General features: G+C 45.9%; 1 protein-coding gene across 2 annotated transcripts in view; it reads right to left on the bottom strand.

The window, feature by feature from the left end:
- Positions 1–17: 17 nt before the first annotated feature.
- The window catches only part of ALPK3 (alpha kinase 3), a 74722-nt gene continuing 57274 nt past the window's right edge, over positions 18–17465 (bottom strand). For both annotated transcript variants that reach the window (XM_053365180.1, XM_053365182.1), the window contains 6 exons: positions 9312–9347; positions 8360–8634; positions 7208–7296; positions 6327–6541; positions 4901–4949; positions 18–3281 (listed from right to left, as the gene is read on the bottom strand). In XM_053365180.1, coding sequence (XP_053221155.1) covers positions 2939–3281; positions 4901–4949; positions 6327–6541; positions 7208–7296; positions 8360–8634; positions 9312–9347 — 1007 coding nt within the window. In that variant the 3' untranslated portion in view covers positions 18–2938. The remainder of the gene's footprint in view (positions 3282–4900; positions 4950–6326; positions 6542–7207; positions 7297–8359; positions 8635–9311; positions 9348–17465) is intronic.

Raw genomic sequence — 17465 nt, 5'->3', positions numbered from 1 at the left:
AAAGATGCAATAAAGTATTTATAGGAAGTGTACTGGTCTGATTGTGTGTGTCAAATTGCAATGCAGATCTTGGCTAGCAAGGGCAAAAATATCAGCGTCAAATGTAAGAGCAATAGGGGAAGGTGTTGGCCCTTCTCTAAAGATTCATTGAAAAATCCCAGTGAATTTTCAGGTCACATTGCCCACAGTCACGTCCAATGGAAGCAAGAGGCTATTTTCTGGCATGTCCAGTGCAAGAGCTGCTGCCTGCTTTTCTGTTTTGTGATGTAAGAAAAGCTGGACAGGCAGGGAGAGTTGGGTGGCAAGACATTCACAAGATTTCCCAGCAATTTTGGACAGACTGTTCAGCCAAGAAGTATTTGCTGCTCTTCAGTCAAGCAGAAAGAGGATGTCACTATTTTCATGGCTTTTTGTGCTTTGGTTTCTACAAACTAACTTGAGTCTCCCCTTCCCTTAGTGACTTATAGTGTCATCCTAAGTGTCTCATCTCAGAAGCAGGTTCCCTTGAATTCAAAAGAGCTTGCTCTCAGGTGAAATGGGTAGAGGAATTGCAGCAATCCTATGAACACTCCCCAGCAGTAAGAACCACAAAATTCAATGGGACTAACTTCTGAGTAAACAGGCATCAGCCGCCAGTTAGACCTTTAAAAATAAACTAGCATGCCTCCCATGTTTTTGTAGGGAAGATTGATGCTCTCAGGTTTAGTTTCCATAGTTTTACAAAAAGCTTGGAAAAGGACGTACATGTGCATACCCAGAAATTCAACAGACAGCTCTCAGTTGCTTTCATGAGTGAAGTACTTTCCTGCTCTCTTTATATTCCATCAGCAAGTATTGGGCCACAAACCTAGAACTTCCCATCCAGTCCATCTCTCCAGAGAATCAACTTTAAGCTGTGTCAAGGCAAGAAGTCTTACAAGGTAGTTCCTGCAAAAGAGGCCGCCTTGTAGCCAGGATTTGGCCCGTTGCTGCCAAGATCCCAGCTTCAACAGACATTTTGATGAGCTGCAAAACAAAATTCTATACTCTTGCTCCATGACCCAACAGGCTGGAGTCTTCTCCACAGCTTGAACTAACACTGTTCTTTTGCTTCTACAACCAACAAGCATTATTGACACTTACTTATTGCGCAAAATCCTTAGCAAAATTCTGGAAACGCACCATGCGCTGCACCTGCAAAGGAAACCCTCCCTGCCAGAACCACCACCAACTCTTTTGTATCACCCTGCAGAATCTTCCTTGCCCCTAAAGTAGGTCTCAGTCTAGGCTTATTCCTAGGAAGGGTAAGGAAAGGTATCATTTAGTAGCAGGAATAAAGAGACCCGCATCAGACGTCAATGGATCAGAGTCAATGGTGAGAGGTTAGTCTGTGGCATCTATGTTCCGAATGTCTTCCTAAATGCTTTCGGTTTACTGCTCCAAGGTGTCCTCTCTGAATTGCCCCTCCACCAACATCTCACTTGTTGGATTTTGAGGAAGCTCAGAAAAAACAGTTGCACAGTACGAGAAGAAAAGAGAAGAAGTGCCACCGAATATTTCAACAGAAAGCAGGTTCCTTGTTAAGGAAGAGCCATTTCTATCTGACTAGGCCAGAGGTAGAAAACTAGTGACCTCCTGATGTTACTGGACTCCAACTCTCATCAGACCCAGGCAGCAGGGGAGTTGTAGCCCAACATCTCAAGGGGCACAAGTTCCCTGCACCTAGATTAGAAGGTCACACTTCTTCCATCTTAGAACATAACAACATGGTCAGTGATCAGGGATGATGGCAGATGAAACCCAACTACATTGTCAGGAGTAGCCAAACAGCAGAATGCAGCACAATGACAGAGGGGGGGGGTGTTGCTATTTGAGGACAGTAGCAGCTTACAGACATCTGAAATGGCATCATCCATGGGGCCCAGCACTGTGATTGGCAGCAGTTTCAAGAGGATCAGATCTGCTGAACCTGGCGACCACGGGGAAAGAACCTGGGACCTTCTGCACACAATGTACATGCTGCACAATGAGGCACTAATGGAAAGAAAGCAGCAAGAAGAGTCAAATCTGGGGGCTGAGAGTCTGGGCCTTCCAGGTGTTGTCAGACTCCAATTCCCATCAGCCCCGACTGACATGGCCAGTGGTCAGGAATGAAGGGAGCTGGCTGCCTCAGACCTGATCTATACCTCAGTGAAGCCTAAGAAACCCCCCATCTCTCTTCTAAACACATGAAACCACTTGACATTTTATTGCCCTAAGTGCAGGCCCAGGAAGACAGAACCATACCCTCCTCAGACACAGCCCCGTCAAGAAAGCTGCTTCTTCCACCCACAGGGAAAGAAAAGAATCCATCCTCTCTTTTCCACCACATGGGAGATCAATAGGGTGGGCGGCCTGGCCAGACTGCGTGTCAAATGGCTTGCTGTGGTGATGGGCCCAGACAATCATGGGGAAAGCAGCGAGCGACGGCTCTTCTGTGGGGAAGTGCTGGGTGTTGGGAGTCAAATCGGCAGGGCCCTCCCTGGAGCCAACAGAAGACAGGGCCCAGCCGCCATTCCTGCCAGGGCTCCACGCCCAAGGAGTTTAGCCCCTGCTTTTGGCTGCATCCTTATGGGACCCAGAGGAGCAGCCCATGTCCACAGGACATCTAGCGCACACAGCTGAGATGCCGCAAAAGCACACAAGGGGTGCGTGGGGCTCCGAGTCCCACACAGCGCTGGTGGCATTGTGCATCCACACAGTCCGTCCTTTTCCCAAGCCCTTCCCAAGCCCCCACCCCCCAGGGCGGTGTGCAGGCAGGGCCCTCTCTCCAAGGCGCATCAGCGTGGCTCCCTTCCTCACACACCATAAGCCGCACACACTGGAGGGGAGGAGCCACGCAGGCGGGTACGGCAGGGAGGAGCAGCACCCCTTCCCCCAGGCACACACAGCGCACTTCTGCAGAGGGCCCCGCGCCTGTTCACTGCAGCCAGCTGGCCTTGCCACTGTCCTCTCCTTTGGGCCTTGCTACCGACTGCAACTCTCCCGCGTTTTCAGGGGATTTCCGGGCGCTCTTGGGGCTCACAGAACCTTTCCTGGAGGCCTGGGGGCTAGCCAGGCCTTTCTTCTGTAGTTGGGGGCTGGACTGGGCTGACGAGGTCTTCCTGCCCATTATGGGGCTCCGAGAGCCCTTGCCTTTAGGCGGAGGCTGCGGGATTTCAATGCTCTTCAGGCCCAGGAGATGGCAGAAGTGGTTACACTGGTGAGACGCCTCAAAGTGGTCGATCAGGCTGGGGGAGCAGCTCTCCTTGAGGCCTTGGTACCTGGCAATAAAGAGAGGATTACACACCAGGGCAAGCTCACTCCCAGCCCTCCCCACCCAGCTACATGGGTCGATGTGGAATGGAGAGAGAGTGCCGTGGGCACCAGCCGCAAAATGGCTGCCATGGGTTACGTGGCATGATACAAAATGCCTCACAAAAAACTGAGCAGGAAGAGCAAACACTCTCGTGTACTTTTGAGGGGATATTTATTGAGACCTTTAGCAGGTGCCATAAGATGTTCTAAATATCAGGGAACTTGCCTCCAGATTAAGGAAACGATTCTTAATTCACAAATTCATATATAATATGAACCAAATATGCACATTAAATGAAAATGCCCAATAATGGTCCAGGTATATGGCAGTAATACTCTTGATGCTTACTGTTTGCAAAATATTGTAAACAGAAGTATTTTAGTTACAAGTATACTATTTAGATGTGAAGTTGTTCTTTTAGAGGTTGAAAGTTGCTTTAAAAAAATCTATATGCATTTTCAGTTCTGCTGATGCCGAAGAATATGTATTTCCATACCACAGATTTTCATGTTGTTTTGTAAATGGATATAGATCTCCGTTTTACTACTGAAAATACCTGTATGGGTTGAAACATGTTGAGTATTTTATTATCAGATGTGTTATTGTCATGTACTACTCGGACAGTTACAATGATAATGGGCAATATCAAACGTTAGCCTGTCATACTCAGAGTAGACCCACTGGAATGAATGGATTTAAGTCACCTAAGTTCAGTTAGTCTGCTCTAAGTATGACTAACATTGAATATCGCCTTTAGTCTCTATATTTTGCCAACTTAAAAGATGAGCTTGTGAACTAAGAATTGCTTGTATGTAGGGACTGTGGTGCTTCTGTTAACCCTTTGGAATCTCTGTGCACCTAAGTGCATAAATCAGTTTCCCCCCCTGAGCCCCCCAAGCCTGGATCATATAGCAGGCCACTAGGAAGCCAGGTTGTCCCTCTCCTTTGCTGATCAATTGTGATCAAAAGCTTTATCTGGTCTCAATTCTAGGTCCACTGCATTCTAGGTTCCAACCACACCCAAACCTTCTGCAGTGGTGGTGGGCCAGCTGTGGCTTTCCAGATGTTGTTGGACCACAGCTCTCATTGTCCCTAGCCATTGGCCATGCCAACTGGGGCTAATGAGAGTTGGGGAGTCCAGCAACCCCCAGAGTTGCCGCAGCTTTCCCCACCCCTGGTTTACAGCAGTCTGCAGACTCTGAAGATGGAGATGGAAGCCCTAGCTGTTCAGGGTAGTGCCATGGGACACTCTGGGAGCCCCATAGCGGGCATAGGCCTGTCAATTTGGCCAGGGGTGGGAAGCAGCCATTGGTGCCAATGACAGTTTCAATTTCATTAGGGCTGTGGCACAAGGGAAAGAGCGGAGCCCCCTTTCCCCTGCACACCCCCGTTCCAAACTCAAAGGCATGCAAGCACTGATGCCTTGCTTGCAGAATTTCCTGAGGCATCTGGTTGGGAGCAAGATGATGGACTAGATGGGCCCTTGGCAACAGGGCTCAGGTGTCCCGGTTTGGCCCTCTGCCCCGCGGCATCAGGGTCGAGAAAGATGTCCCCAACACACTGCGTTGCTAGGTGGTCACTTACCCCTTTGTTTTGGTAGCAATCTTGACATTGGTGACCTTCCACTCAACACCTGTAAGAGACACCCAACCTCTAGGTCATGGAGCAGATCGGCAAAGAGGTAAGCAGCCCCTACCTTTTGCAGAGCTAATGGGACCTGGCAAGTCTGGACTCCATGCTCCTAGCCCAGGCTTCCTCAACCTCAGCCCTCCAGATGTTTTTGGCCTACAACTCCCATGATCCCTAGCTAGCAGGCCCAGTGGTCAGGGATGATGGGGATTGTAGTCTCAAGACATCTGGAGTGCCAAGGTTGAGAAAGCCTGTCCTAGCCCAACCCAAATCAATTCTGCTGCAGTGCTTACTTGGGGCCTAGAAGATGGAAACCCCAACCCTAACTCTAAACTCAACCCTAAGCCTACTCATGGTTCAATTGACATACAGAACAACCATGTTGAGCAGGGAATGGGACTGACTGCATCTGCTGGTCTTTCCTGCGCCCCCGTAAGGGACTGGGCAGAGGAGGAATGGTGGAGACCGCTTCCCCATCCTGACACTTCCAGGGAGGAGGAAGAGGAAGACAGTACAGATTTACAACAGGGGTTTGAGGGAGATCACAGCTCAGAGGCAGATGAAGGGGGAAAGTTGGGAAATAATGGGAGAGGAGGAGAAGCAGGCAGAGACACAGCAGCAACTGGCTGACACTGTGTCATTAGAAAGTATCCCAGACCCTCCATCTCCCAGAACCCGGCGAGCCTTAAAAGTAGGAGAGCAAAGAGCTCAAAGACAGAAGGCACATAGCAGCACCCATAGAAGTGATGGATGAGGAAGTGGGAGAGACAGGGGTGGAGATTCACTCGGGACAACGTCATTATCCAAGAGGCTGGGTTCTATAGCCTCTCTCTGTAATATTGAAATAAAAAAGGATGGCAAGAAACTTTCCCATCTTTATACTTTCCTGGGCAACCAGCTGGGAGCTGCTGACAGCATCCTGACAGCCCCTTGCAGATTGACTGCTGTCAGGGTTCCTGATCACAAGCAGAGTTCTTATGCATGAGCTGCTGCATGCACATTGAGCCTCTTATCACCTTGGACCCAATGCACAGAAATTGGGTGGAGGGGCGGGCAGGCAAGACCATCCAGCACCACCCCCGTCCCGCTCATCAAGACTCCTTACAAAAGAGATTGAAGGCTGAACTACTAATACTGTAATGTCCTGATGCAAATCTGTGGCGTGACTAACGTTTGGAAGGTTGCGTACATCTGTAGGTCACGGCAGGGTGTGACAATGCAGAGATGGAGATGGAGTAGAATTAGGCAACCCTCAGGATACACTCCTAAAAATATGGCACCCAGAACTGGACTCCACACCCCTTGACAATTAACAGGGCTTCACCCTCTGCCCCCACTGCCCCATTCCCAGAGAGTGAGGGGACAGGGACATGAGCCTCACCTTCCAAGTCTGTCACCAGGATGTTGCCATTTGTCCACTGGTACAGCCAGTGCTGGAAGGCGCAACACTTTTGCCCAACCTCGGAGAGGCTGGCTGGAGCCAGGCCGCCATTTCTTCGCCCACAGTAGCACTCGAACTGGCCGGGCAGGTCCTCCTCCATGGTGGCATAGGGAATATTGTTCGCCGGGCGGTAGATCAGGTACAGAGGGATGATTCTGTCAAAAGCAGATTCCCACTTTGGTTGGTGCGGCTGCTCAGAGCATTGCAACCAGGTCAAGCACTCCCACACCTGGACAGAGCTGGCATCAGGGGGGCAACTCTGCCAGGACACCCACTAATTCCCAGCAAAGGCACCACTGTGACCTCCAGAGCCTCCTGGTCCTGGTGTCAGCTGCTGCTGCTGCCTAGACACCTGACACATGAGCAGGGACAAGAGAAAGGAGCCACAGCCTCTACTGACATTGCCCTCTGGACCTTGGCAGCACTGCCAATCAGGTGCAGAAGGACAGGAGGCAGCCATCATTCCTGACCGTGCTGTCTGGGGCTGATGGGAGTTGTGGTCCACTAATTTCTGGGGGCTACATGTCCTCACTCCTGCTCCAGAATGAGACTGGCTCCTTTCTGCCTACCTGCCCATTGTTCCTATCAGGGTATCAGGATTGCAGGGTTGGATTCAAAAACTCCAAGATAGCATAATTGGTAGAGCATGAGACTCTTAATCTCAGGGTCATGGGTTTGAGCCTCACATTGGGCAAAGGATTCCTACATTGCAAGGGGTTATACTAGATGATCCTTGTGGTTGCTTCCAACTCTACAATTCTACGATTCTATGAACCCTTTTCAGTGGGACTTCCTGGCTGGGCTGCAGAGATACAACTTACTCAGGCACCGGACCAAAGGCAGGGATGGCTTTGGCCTCGGCAGCAAAGATCTTGCAGTATTCCCGACTCGAATTCTGGATCTTGCATTCCTACGGAAAGCAAACAAACAATCCTCCATGAGACTTTTAGACTTTGCAGGCGGAATGGAGGGGTGATACACTCGTGGACACAAAATGGGTAGGCCAGATCGGCAAGCAGAGAGGATGCTTAAGCAAAGCGACCCAAGACAGGCAGTGGTCTAAGCACTTGCACAGCCTCTCCTGATTCAGGCGGGACAGAGAGACAGCTCTGGGTGACATCTGCACACTGGTGACAATCATCTCTGGGTGACTCCCCGTAGCAGCTGCATGTAGGTATTAAGCCAGAATGTGTCAGGGACCGTGCTGAGGAGGGCTGCAATGAGGAGCAATGGTGGGAGCCTCCTCCTGCTCCTGCTCCAGATCCCAAATCTTCCCAGGAGCAGGAGGGCAGTATAGATTTGGAACAGTGGTTTGCAGAGGGGCATAGTTCAAAAGGCAAAAGCTGGGAAATACTGGATGGGGAACAGCTAGGAGAAGAAACACCGGAAGGGAGAGGGTTAACAGAGTCACAGTCTCTAGACAGCCTTCCTCCACCGCCCTCCCCAAAGTCGAGAAGAGCTCAGAAAGTGGCAGAACAGAAAGCACAGAGGGGACAAGCTCAGATTACGAGACATAGAAGTGATGTAGGTTCATAGGGATAGAAGGGGGTGGGCTCTTTAAATTGGGAGCACCGCCATTACTCGGAGACGTGTTCTTCGTTCTCTTGCTGTGATTATTAAAGTTTCTAACTGGTAAGAAGACTCCTTTACCTTTGTTCTGCTTTATCTACGGCCACGGGAGAGGAAGGCGATTCCCTGAAGCCTGACACAATGGGAGCAGAATGAAAGCTTCGGCGAACCCAGAAGCTATGAAGCTATGCAGATGCACCCCCAATGCTTTTTACTTGGTAACAACCCTGCAGGAAAGAGTGGAATGACTGCAAAGCAGCGCCCTCAACCCCCAGAGCCATTCCAGGAGGATACCTTGGCCAGGATTGAACCTGGGACCTTCTGCATGCTAAGCAAGGGCTCCAACTCTGAGCCAGCCAAGGCCATTTGGCAAGCAGCAGAGCACCGAGTCTCCCTCTACCCACCTGGATGGTGATGTCATAGTTCCTCTCCACCAGCGTGTTCTCACTGCGCCCACCAAAAGCGATGAGGTTGCGGACCTTGATGATGCCTGTGTGCCCAGACTCAAACACCGGCTCGAGGCCGTAGATGGCACGGGCGCGACATGCCTTGCGCAGGTAACCTTGGCCCACCTCCAGGTCCTCCATCATGATCCGGCCAAAAAGTTTGTCCCCCCAGAAGCCGGAGTCAGCCAGGCCTTTGGCAAACACCATGGGCGTCATCTCAATTTCTTCACCAACTGCAAGAGAGGGAGAAGGTGTGGGGCTCAAAGAGTGGGGAAAGGAGACGATGCCCAACCTGACAGCACTCAGTTCTCGTGGTGGAGACAGGGATGGGGCAAAAGGTCCACTGAATGATCTAGGGGGCGTGATTTGTTCTTCAGCAACAGGTGGAAGGGACTCTCTCCTTGGCACACCAACCAGTGAACTTGTCCCTTGATGCTCAGATGCAGCTGTTGAGTGATAATAGGAGCCAAGAGAGAAGAAGGCAAGGGACAAGGAGAGGCAAAAGGCCCAAGGGACCCAAAGCCAGCCAGGTGAGTGGATGAGCAGGATGTCCTCCATCAAGATCACGGAACAACATGGAGAGACGAGGGTGGGGAAGACAGAAAGCCCAGCAAGGTATGTCTGGGTATTGTGACTGTGGGGCCCATGGGGATGGAGGTCTTGAAGGACCAGGCAGGATGACTGAAGACGTGTCACTTGGAGAAATAAGGAAGCTAAGAGGCTCACCTCAAAACAGCACCCTCTCTCTGCCTTTCGCCCCAAAGTGGAGACCATCTCACAGATCTCTCCTACTCCTTTAATGCTAAACTTGGCATGCGACGGCAGCGACACAGCTGGAACATGTGGGACAGGGGTCCTGTTACCTGGAGGGGCACAAGACTCGCCACACCATCTGCGGGGCACAATTTACCTTCTATTTCTTCCTTGGAGATAAATCCCGACAGCACTGGGAAGAAAGATAGAAAAATACACATTTATCACAGTTATGGAGCCCCACATACATTCACACCATACACTGAAAGCACACATTTTTCCTAAAGGATCCTGGGAACTGTAGTTTACCCCTCACAAAGCTACCATTCCTCACACCCTTAGCAAACAACAGTTCCCAGGATTCTTTGGGGGAGACGCTGGGTGTATTAAAAGACAGCTGAGAAAAGGGAGGAGGAATCTTTCAGCCCATTTAATCCAAATTTTAATGGTGGTCCAGCTCCCTTTTCTTGCTGGAAGGTCTGCGTAAGTCTAGCTTCTATTGATGCCCTGTTTCCCCAAACATCATATCTGCCGCCATCCTCAAAAGTACATTCTCGCAGCTGCAGGTGGGCTGCTTTGCACCCTGAGATTTTGTATGCTGAGCGGCTTTCCTATATTCATGCACGATAACAATTCGTCTGCATCTTTTTCGAGGCTCCTGGCTGTGTGGCAGATTAGGACGCACTCATTATTCTTACTCTTGCTTCATTTGTTTATATGCCACCTTCCCCCCATCCCCGAACCAGGACTCAAGGTGACTCACAAAAATTAAAACAAACATGGATAAAACACAGAAAGCTAAAAATAATAATGATAAGTTAAGATGTGCCATTAATGTAAGGCGGGGAATATGCAGGAGAAATGATTTTGAGGAGATATGGAGGGTGTTTGTAGAACTTATACTGTTAAAATGGAAAGGGGTCAAGCCATCACAAGAGGTGTTAAAATTTTGGGAAGTTGGATAGCTACAATGGAATGGTCTCAGGGGTGGGGTGCACACTTTTATTCTTATTTATTTATTATTATTACTTTGTCAAAAGAAAAAAGAAAATTGTAAAAAAGAAACAAGTATAAATGGCAGCTCTAATAAATAGTAAAGAAAGAAAAGAAAAAAGAAAGCTAAAAAACCCCCCAGATAATGGTTTAATTACTTTTTATCTATTAAGGTTTGCATGTTCTTAGCTTTCTGTGTTTTATCCAGGAATAGAATAGAATCAAAACAATGTAACAGAATCAATACAATTCTAATTATAGAATCCTATAATTAAAATATGAAATCAAATCTAGAAGATCTAGCAAACCAGTCTAGTAGAAACAGCTCAGCACTGCTAAAAGCCCTTTCCTTAAAAGCAGCCGGCTCCCAAATACCTACCAGAACAAAACAGTCTTCACCTGCTTGGTGGAAGGACAACAAGGAGGGAGCCTGTCTAGTCTCCCTAGCAGGAGAGTTCCAAAGTTTGGGAGCAGCCACCGAGAAGGCCCTCTCCTGTGTTCCCACCAGGCATGGACTAAGAGCAAGGCGTCCCCTGAAGATCTCAGAGCTTGGGCCGGTTCGTATGAGAAAATGCAGCTGTACAGATAGCCTAAGCTGTTAAGGCTTTATAGGTCCTAAAGTAAAAGGACCCCTGACCATTAGGTCCAGTCGCAGACGACTCTGGGGTTGCAACACTCATCTTGCTTTACTGGCCGAGGGAGCTGGCGTACAGCTTCCGGGTCATGTGGCCAGCATAACTAAGCCGCTTCTGGCGAACCAGAGCAGCGCACGGAAACGCCGTTTACCTTCTGCCGGAGTGGTACTTATTTATCTACTTGCACTTTGACGTGCTTTCAAACTTCTAGGTAGGCAGGAGCAGGGACCGAGCAACGGGAGCTCACCCCGTCGTGGGGATTCGAAGTGCCGACCTTCTGATCACCAAGTCCTTTTTTTTTTTTAAGATATTTATTAAAGTTTTCAAATTTAATACAATCAAAAAGAATCAAAAAGAAAAAAGCAGAAAAGTTTAAAAACACATAAGATTCACAATACCTGTTTTCCAATAACATATTTCACTGACTTCCTCATACCTCCCCTTCTTGTATTCCAATTCAAATTGTTAATTCAGCAAATCCTTATCCATAAATTTAACCTATTTCCATACTCTATTTTTTCCCCCATATCACATTACAGCTATGAACCCCTTAATTTCTATCCAACATCATTCAACACTCATTAATTTTGCAGTATTTCTGTAAATAGTCCTTAAATTTCTTCCAATCTTCTTCCGCCGACTCTTCTCCCTGGTCTCCGATCCTGCCAGTCATTTCTGCCAATCCCATACAGTCGATCATCTTCATCTGCCATTCTTCCAGAGTGGGTAAATTTTGCACCTTCCAGTACTTTGCGATAAGTATTCTTGCAGCTGTTGTAGCATACATAAAGAAAGTTCTATCCTTCTTTGACACCAATTGGCCAACCATGCCCAAGAGAAAGGCCTCTGGTTTCTTCAGGAAGGTATATTTAAATACCTTTTTCAGCTTATTATAGATCATTTCCCAGAAAGCCTTAATCTTAGGGCACGTCCACCAAAGGTGAAAGAATGTACCTTCATTTTCTTTATATTTCCAGCATTTATTATCGGGCAAATGGTAAATTTTTGCAAGCTTGACTGGAGTCATGTACCACCTATATATCATTTTCATAATATTTTCTCTTAAGGCATTACATGCCGTAAATTTCATACCGGTGGACCACAACTGTTCCCAGTCAGCAAACATAATGTTATGTCCCACATCTTGTGCCCATTTAATCATAGCAGATTTAACCGTCTCGTCCTGAGTATTCCATTTCAGCAGCAAGTTATACATTTTTGACAAAATCTTAGTTTTGGATTCTAACAGTTCTGTTTCCAATTTAGATTTTTCCACCTGGAAGCCGACTTTCTTATCTATATTGTAAGCCTCCATTATCTGATAGTAATGAAGCCAATCTCGCACTTTGTCTTTTAGTTTCTCAAAACTCTGCAGTTTCAATCTGTCTCCTTCCTGTTTCAAAATTTCCCAATATTTCGGCCATTTGGCCTCCATATTGAGCTTTTTCTGAGCTTTTGCTTCCATTGGTGACAACCACCGTGGGGTTTTGTTCTCCAATAAATCCTTATATCTAATCCAAACATTAAACAATGCTTTCCTGACAATATGATTTTTAAATGCTTTATGTACTTTAACCTTGTCATACCATAGATATGCATGCCACCCAAAAACGTTGTTAAAACCTTCTAAATCCAAAATGTCTGTGTTCTCAAGAAGCAGCCAGTCTTTCAGCCAGCAAAAAGCTGCTGATTCATAATAAAGTTTAAAGTCTGGCAGGGCAAATCCGCCCCTTTCCTTTGCATCAGTTAATATCTTAAATTTTATTCTAGGTTTCTTGCCCTGCCAGACAAATCTAGAAATATCTTTCTGCCACTTCTTGAAATAGTCCATTTTGTCCACAATTTGCAATGTTTGAAACAAAAACAACATTCTAGGCAATACATTCATTTTTATAACTGCAATTCGACCCAACAAGGAAAGCTTCAAATTTGACCAAATTTCTAAATCTTTTTTCACTTCCGTCCAGCATTTTTCATAGTTATCTTTAAACAAATTCCCATTTTTAGCTGTCATGTTAATCCCCAGGTATTTCACTTTCTTAACCACAGTCAAACCTGTTTCATTCTGAAACTTCTCTCTTTCCGTCAATGTTAAGTTTTTCTCTAAAACCTTAGTTTTTAGCTTGTTCAATTTGAATCCTGCCACCTGACCAAACTCTTGAATTAGTTCTAATACTCTTAGTACTAGATTCTGGCTCCTGTAACGTCAAAACTAAGTCATCTGCAAATGCTCTCAGTTTATACTGTTTGGCTCCGACCTGTATACCTTTAACCAACCGGTCCCTTCTAATCATATTCAGCAGGACCTCCAGGACCGATATGAAAAGCAATGGGGAAATTGGGCACCCCTGTCGTGTCCCTTTTTCTATCTTAAATTGTCCCGTAACCATATTATTTACAATTAATTTAGCCTTTTGTTCAGAACATATTGCACCTATACTATTTTCAAAACCTTGGCCTACCCCCATACCCTGTAAGTTCTTTTTCATAAAACTCCAAGAAATATTGTCGAAGGCTTTCTCCGCATCCACAAATATCAGAACTGCTTTAGTGTTTATATTCACTTCTAGCTTTTCCAAAATGTCAATTACATTCCTCAGGTTATCAGATAGATGTCTTCCCGGTAGAAAGCCCGCTTGAGCCTTATGAATCTCTTCAATCAGTACTTTTTTCAGTCTCTTAGCCAAAATATCAGCAAAAATTTTGTAATCCACATTTAATAAGGATATGGGACGGTAGTTCTTAAGTTGAGTCTTTTCAGTCTCTGTTTTCGGTATAAGTGTAATATAGGCCTCTTTCCACGTTTCTGGTGCCCTTTTCCCTTCCAAAATTTCATTGCAGACTTCCTTCAAAGGTTGTATTAACCACTTCTTCAAAGATCTGTAATATCTGGAAGTCAGCCCATCCGGTCCTGGAGACTTGCCCAATTGCATGTTTTGAATGGCCCCTTCTATCTCCTGGTCAGATATTTTACAATTCAACATTAGCTTACTTTCTTGTGAGATTTTTTGTAATCCATTTGTTTTCAAGAAACGGTCAATGTCCATTTCATTCTGTGGCCCTTGTGCATACAATTGTTTAAAGTACTTCTGGAAGCAATTTCTAATTTCAATTGGATTGTGTACCTCTTTTCCTTCTACATCCAAATTTGTGATGGTATTTAGTTTTTGTCTTTTTTTCAATTGCCAAGCCAGTCGTTTCCCACATTTATTCGCTGATTCGAATGTCTTCTGTCTCATTTGTTTAATTTTCCATTCTATTTCCTGATTCATCAGTTCCATATACTGTACTTGGTAGAGTTTTATTTCTCTCAAGATCTCCTGTGACTTTGGCTTTACTCTCAATTTTTTCTCCCCTTCTTTTATTTTCTCCAAAATTTTATCTTTTTTCTCGTTTCGACTTCTCTTCTTTAGTGCGTTCTGTTGTATCAAGAACCCTCTCATCACAGCTTTACTTGCATCCCAGATTACTCTTTTTTCAACATTGGTAGCCATATTTATTTCAAAGTAATCTTTCAAAGTTTTTTGGGCCTTTTTGTATACTTCTTCATCTCTAAAAAGGGTGTCATTCATCCTCCATCTAAAGGAGCCGGTTGTTATTTGGTTCATCTCCATCTTTACAGCAAGTTTTAGGGCAGATTTCCACTTTCTTTATCTTTGGTGCCATTCCTCTAGTAATCCAAATTTGGTCAATTCTAGTCCATGTCATCTTGGCTTCAGAGAAAAAAGTTCCCTCTCTCCCCAGGGGGTTCTTAGTTCTCCAGATGTCAATCAAGTCCATATTGTCAGTTAGTTCAAAGAAAGTTTTTGGTAGTCTACCATCTTTGGTGACTACCTGTTTTTGTGCCTTGTCCATATTTGTAGATACTACTCCATTCATGTCTCCCATCAGAATAATATTATAGTCCATATAGTCCAGCAGAATCTCATGCAACTTTTTAAAGAATTCAGATTTCCCCTCGTTCGGCGCATACACCCCTACAATCAAAAATTTCTCTCCTTGCAGTTGAATTTCAATTGCCAAATATCTTCCTTGTTCATCTTTAAAAATAAATTTCGGTAGCAATTTTTCCTTTGCATATATCACCACTCCTCTCTTTTTAACTTTGTCAGACAAAATAAACTCTTGTCCCAGTCTCTTATTAATGAGTATTTTCCTATGTAACCTCATTACATGTGTTTCCTGTAAACAAATCAAGTCCAATTGTTCTTTTCTTAATATATGAAAGACACCTTTTCTCTTTCGAGGGGAGTTCAGTCCATTACAATTCCAGCTTAGAAGTTGCAGAGCCATGGTGAATTACTTAGCTTTTCCTCCAACTGCACCAAGTTGTTGTTCTTCTTCTGTCGGTGGTGTATCTTTCCCTGGGCCAAGAAGTCCAAATGATAAGTTTGCTATGTCCAAAATTCCTTTTCCTGATGCAGTCGGCTCCTCTCCAGATTCCACTTCCTTCTGTAAGTCCTCCTCGTGGTCTTTCAAAAACTTGTCTTTGTCATTCACTGTCCTTATTCTTATTTTCCTTCCTTTGTATTTAAAAGATAGACCTTGGGGAAATTCCCACCTGAAGAGTATTCTGTTTCTTCTCAATAGGACAACATCTCTGTAATAAGTCCTTACATCCAAAATGTGTTTAGGTATATCCTTAAAGATCTCCACGTGTGAATCTTCAATTTCCAAAGTTCTTTGGTAGTGCAAATTCAAGATTTTATCTCTTTCTTCTTTTGTTCTAAAAGTAATCAAACAGTCTCTTGCTTTGTTCTTTCTTTGTCCTTTGCCAAGTCTAAATGCACTCACAATCTTGAATTCTTCCTTCCCCAGGTCCTGTTGCCAAAAATCTATAAATTCCTTTGTAAGAAAGTCCGCCAGGCTACCTTTCTCGCTTTCAGGTACTGCTCTGATTCTTAAATTTCTCTCCTTTCCTTGTAATTCAATCATAGACAGTGTCAGATCATGCTCCTCTAGTTTCTTATATACCGGTGGTATCTTCTCCTGAGTAGCAGTTGCAACCTCCTTAGCTTCCTCTGCAATCTTTCGAGTCGAGGCCGATTCCTCTAGTAGTTTTTCAATTGTCTGTGTGTTGGAATTCACCTTCTTTCCCAGTTCATTAATACTTGTAGTGTTCAAATCAATTTTTGCTGAGGCCTCAGCTACTTGTTTGTTTGTCTCTGCTACCTCTTTTGTTAAATTTTCCAAGGATTCATTGATTTTGCCAAGTGCCTGAGCCAATACATCTTCAGATGACATAACTTTTAATTTTACTTGCGAAGCAGCAGCTCCTACTGTGCCAGCTGCTCCGGATGTTGATGCCCTTCTCTGATGTGCAGTGTCAGTCTTGTATTGTCTGCCGGACCTAGTAGTTTTTTCCTGTTGCAGCTCTATCTTTCCTTTCTCATTTGCCATAACACTCTCATGTATAACCCAAGGTCAGTCTCACGCCTGTTAGACTTGTTTTGAAGAGGAATTTTCCACAGCTTGGTTATTTAGTGGCTTACTTGTTGTGCAACATAGTCTCCTCTAGGGGGATACACTCCAAGTTCACTTTGCAACTTTTATAACAAATAAAGTCCATATGCATTCCCCGTACCCCTTAATAGCCACTATTTCAAAGTCTTTAGTAGTTACTTTATAATCGAAGCAATTCTAACAACAATGTATCTTTCGCAGAGTTACTTCAAAATTCTTTACCCTTTACGTGCTGACAGTTCCCACTGATCAGCTTTCCCTGTCACAGGCAGACCGTTCCCAGGTTTTAGAGGCAGCAGATATATCTTTAGTTCCTTCTTTTCTTACAGGTAATAGTGCTCAAATTTCCCCCCTCCGCTCCTGCAAACAGGAGGGGAATCGCTTTGTTGATGTTGGATTTTAATCCTTTAAAAAACGTCTTTCAAAGTCTCAGCTTTACAGTCTCTTTGCTTTGATCTATTTACAAGCCGGAAATGCAGACTTCCTGTTTATGCCTTTCCCGTCTCGGTGCCAAAATTACTCCAAATTTTTTTCCAATTAGTTTGCTAAAACCTACTCACGGGTAGTTGCTTTAGAGTCCAATTATCCAGAAAGAAATCAGTGCTCTCCGACTATGGCCATGCGGCTTCGCTCCACGGAAAAGGTAGACGACTCTCAGCCCCGCGCTGCTCACGCCCGCTCCGTTCCGAAGCCTTTAAAAAGGCTCCTTCGCAGCCGGGGGGGGGACGCAAATGGTGCCCGCCGAGTCTCCAAGTTCACAGGCTTCACCGCCTGTGATTTTTTCGGGTCCCCCCTTCGCCGCAGCGGCAAGACCCAATCCCGCAGAGCCGATTCCCTCCGGAGATCAGAGGGAATCCGCCATTAGTCGCTGGCGCTGACCGGAAGTCACCAAGTCCTAGGCTCTGTGGTTTAGCCCACAGTGCTACCCGCGTCCCTATTGAGCACTTTTTGCACATGCATGCACATGCACTTAACATGCACCCCACACTGTGCATTGCACTGTGTGCATGCACAGCAAGCTCCCCATGAGATGCCTTTGTGCTTCCAAACAGGTGCATCAGCAAAAAGCGGCCCAGCAGACCAACGCCATGATGTGCAACGGGATGAAGCCAAGCGCCTGCGGAGCTCAAGCACCCTGTCCGCAGCCCTGGGTGTTCTCCTCTGCTACGCACATCTTGCAAGGTGAGAACCGCCTCCGAGGAGCAGCCGGGCCTGGCAGC

The sequence above is a fragment of the Podarcis raffonei genome, chromosome 14 (assembly GCF_027172205.1).
Source record: "Podarcis raffonei isolate rPodRaf1 chromosome 14, rPodRaf1.pri, whole genome shotgun sequence".
NCBI classification, from domain to species: Eukaryota; Metazoa; Chordata; class Lepidosauria; order Squamata; family Lacertidae; genus Podarcis; species Podarcis raffonei.
This window is presented reverse-complemented; position numbering and strand designations above follow the sequence as displayed.